We start from the raw sequence: 2543 nt of genomic DNA, 5'->3' as shown, positions 1-2543 counted from the left end.
CCATTCCGGGCGCCACCGACCACCCCGCTGGCTACTGGCAAGGAGATGGCCGAGGGCGCTGCAAGCCAGGAGGAGCAGAGTCCCGAGGCTCCGGACTCCCCCAGCCCTATCTCTAGCTTTTTCAGCGGGTCTGGGAGCAAGCAGCTGCCGCAGGCCATCATCATCGGCGTGAAGAAGGGCGGTACGCGGGCGCTGCTGGAGTTCCTGCGCGTGCACCCCGATGTGCGCGCGGTGGGTGCCGAGCCCCACTTCTTCGATCGCAGCTACGACAAGGGCCTCGCCTGGTACCGGTGAGTTTCCGCGCCAGGAGCAGGGGCGCCGGCCGCGATCCAGACTGAGCGAAGGGAGACGTGGCATATGGAGGGGAAGTGGCAGGGGTATAGCTTCGGACCACCCGGGGCGGGAAGGGACGGAGAAATTGCCGCGCGGTGCGGGGCCGCCGAGCCGCGTGTTCTGCCCCGGCGCGGTCTCGCGTGCACCCAGCTCGGCCTTAGCCGCCGCCCACAGAAACTTCTCTCCGAGTGCTGGCGGCTCTGTGGTCCCTGGTGCCCTACAATTAACTGGGCAACCTCAGCGCCAAGGAGCGGGACTGCGACTAGGACCGCACTCGGGGAACCTGGGTACCCTCCAACCGTGCAGTTGTCCTTTGCTAATCAGTCCAGTGTAGCTGGTGTTTTAGTTCTGCTCGCGGAGCCCGGGACTCTGGGCGGGGTGTTCAATGCCCCTTTGGTCGCGGTCTCCTCCGTGGACTAACTTCTGGAGCAGCTTCTGTTCCCCAGATGTGGATCGGGGTTGGGGAGGAGGCGCCCTGCCAGTTAACTTTTTGGTTTACAGTCCTCGTTACCCGAGCCCCTAGGGGGTCAGACGCGTTTCGCTCGCGAGCCACTTGGGTTTGGGAGGGTGGGCTGGGAGGGTGGCTCCGCGCCGCACGCTGGGAGGGAGGGTCGGCGCCTCCGCCCGGCTGGCAGCGCTCGGAGCGTGGAGCGGTGCTGGTCCCTGTCGGGCAAAGGAGCGCACTGCAGCCGCTGGAACCGCGCGCAGCTGAAGGCTTCAGGGCGCCCGGGGCAGCGCTCTCCCGGTTTCCGCCTCCCCTTCCTTGGTCCTGGGAGAACGCCGGGCAGGGACGCGTGTCTCCGCAGGCCCTTTATTCATCCGGGCTCAAAGAACAGTCGGAGCCGGTTGACTGAGAAGAGGGTTGCTAGAGGGTCGAGGCTTCCGGAATTCAGTTCCGAGTCGGGTCGTGGGTCTGGTCGCAAAGGGACAGCAGTCTTGGGGTCATAATAAAGACTTCTGCTTCCCTAAAGCTTCTCGAAGCTACTGATTTTTGGGTGTGAGCTGTTGGGTTATCCGAGTTTCAGGTGAGGCGCGTGTGGGCATGCGTGGCCAGACTCCGGTCTCGGGAAACCGGGTCTCCGACCGGGGACCCAGGCACCGGCCCCCAGCGTCATGCTCCAGTCACCTACCCCCGCGAGCACAACACCCACGCGTCCAAGATTCCTCTAGGCCCAATGAGCTTCAGAGAAAATTAGAAAAACAGTGGGGGGAGAAGCGAACGAACCTCACTCCCTAGCTTCACCCCACTTTCGGGACCCGAATAGTACTTGGAGAATAAAAGCGAACTAAGCGGGTGGTAAAACCACTTCCTTCCCAGCCTCGCCCTCTCCCCTCGCTCCCACCCACACCCTTTTGTCTTTAATGTTTTTAGCATTGTCAGGAGTTGCTCTAATCTCGAGGTGTAGCCAGCCGTGACAGTCACCCTTCCCACCATTCCCGGGGCACTAGTGGTGAAGAATGGGGGCTCTGGAGCCCGACGCCCGGATTCACGTCCTGGCTGGTGCGCGAGCCTCGGTGAGCTCGTCCGCGCAGTGGGAATAACGCTGGTTCTGGACAGAGCTGAGGAGGGCGACGGCAGCGGGGCAGCCAGGTGCGTGGCTGGCACGAGGGGGCCCCTCTAATTGCTAGCTCTCGTCATCCAGGCCAATGTTGCCGCTTTTACAAACACCGCCACTCCTCCTCCTGTCCTGGCACGACGATTTCGGGGGACGGGTGGCAGGCTCTAACTAGCGCCCTTCCGGGTGGAACCCGCCGGAGCCAGAGGCAGCCCGGGGTTTTCGGAGATCAGACACACTTGGGGCCGGCTAGGGAGGAACTGGCAGGAAAATAACTCATTTTAGAAGCACCTGGGGCAGGCTATGGAAATCCCCACTGGAAGATTCACACAGTCTCTTAGGCGGCTGCCCTCCACCTGCCACGTTCCTTTTGATTAACTCAAAAACGCCGAATCAAGAACGAAGTCGAACTGCAAACCTTTGCTGCCGCGCGCCTTCAGCTGGGAGCGCAGCCGGGGAGCTTTGGGTGGGACCCGCGCCCGGGGCTGCGCTGTGAGCGGCGGTGCTAGGCGGCCTGGACCTGAGGCCCGCGGGGGTTTGGCCTGGCCGCGGGAGACCAGAGGTTCATCACCCGCCGGAGCGATCTTCTAAACTGGCGGGCAGTACCGTAGGGACCCGGAGGCACCCCGCCCGCGGAGGGCGACCAGCCGCACG

At 63.4% G+C, this 2543-nt stretch overlaps 1 protein-coding gene across 1 annotated transcript in view; it reads left to right on the top strand.

The window, feature by feature from the left end:
- Positions 1 to 6: 6 nt before the first annotated feature.
- Positions 7 to 2543, top strand: part of LOC102489387 (heparan sulfate glucosamine 3-O-sulfotransferase 3B1) — an 82683-nt gene continuing 80146 nt past the window's right edge. The window contains exon 1 of the mRNA XM_006170901.3: positions 7 to 290. Within this exon, the coding sequence (XP_006170963.2) occupies positions 46 to 290 (245 nt within the window). The 5' untranslated portion in view covers positions 7 to 45. The remainder of the gene's footprint in view (positions 291 to 2543) is intronic.

Source organism: Tupaia chinensis, unplaced genomic scaffold (assembly GCF_000334495.1).
Source record: "Tupaia chinensis unplaced genomic scaffold, TupChi_1.0 Scaffold149131_1, whole genome shotgun sequence".
Lineage (NCBI taxonomy): Eukaryota > Metazoa > Chordata > Mammalia > Scandentia > Tupaiidae > Tupaia > Tupaia belangeri.
This window is presented reverse-complemented; position numbering and strand designations above follow the sequence as displayed.